Below are 523 nucleotides of genomic sequence, written 5' to 3'. Positions count from 1 at the left end.
TCTTAGGGCAGGCAGGGTCTCTGGACACGGAGGTGCCTGGGTCCCAGCACATACGGAAACAGCCCATCCAGATCAAAACATCCCTTTTATTCCAGCAGCACAGGCTGTGGCCAGAAGGGGAAAGGAGGCACTTGGTGGTGAGGGGTACAACAGGATTAGGCCTAACCCAGCCTGGCCGCAGGGTGCTGCGTGGCCTGTCACGTGGACCTTCTGGTGTGGGGCTGGGGACAGAGGCCAGCGGTGCTGCTACACGTCTGTAGCTGGGCCCCACTCACAGTCTTCATCTTGGTCTGAGTCATCCCTGGCCCGTGTGAACCTCTTCCTCACAGCCTCATGCTCGTATTCCCTGGGGGATGAGAAGCCGCCGTGATGTCTTTGCCACACGGTCGGAACGGGTGATAGAGACAGTCCCCTGGCCCTTCCTCAGCCCAAGGCCTGGCTGCTTTAACCCCCCCCCCCCAGCTGGCCTCGGTGCGCAGGGTACCTGATGCTGTCGTAGTGCTGGCCCTGCTGCTGCGGCTCG

General features: G+C 61.8%; 1 protein-coding gene across 1 annotated transcript in view; it reads right to left on the bottom strand.

Moving 5' to 3' along the window:
• Nucleotides 1–246: 246 nt before the first annotated feature.
• The window catches only part of TJP3 (tight junction protein 3), a 10,910-nt gene continuing 10,633 nt past the window's right edge, over nucleotides 247–523 (bottom strand). The window contains 2 exon segments of the mRNA XM_009701337.1: nucleotides 247–373; nucleotides 485–519. Coding sequence (XP_009699639.1) covers nucleotides 247–373; nucleotides 485–519 — 162 coding nt within the window.

Source organism: Cariama cristata, unplaced genomic scaffold (genome assembly GCF_000690535.1).
Source record: "Cariama cristata isolate BGI_N322 unplaced genomic scaffold, ASM69053v1 scaffold27785, whole genome shotgun sequence".
Classification (NCBI taxonomy): domain Eukaryota; kingdom Metazoa; phylum Chordata; class Aves; order Cariamiformes; family Cariamidae; genus Cariama; species Cariama cristata.
The sequence above is the reverse complement of the archived record's forward strand: the minus strand, read 5'-3'. Positions and strand labels throughout refer to the sequence as shown.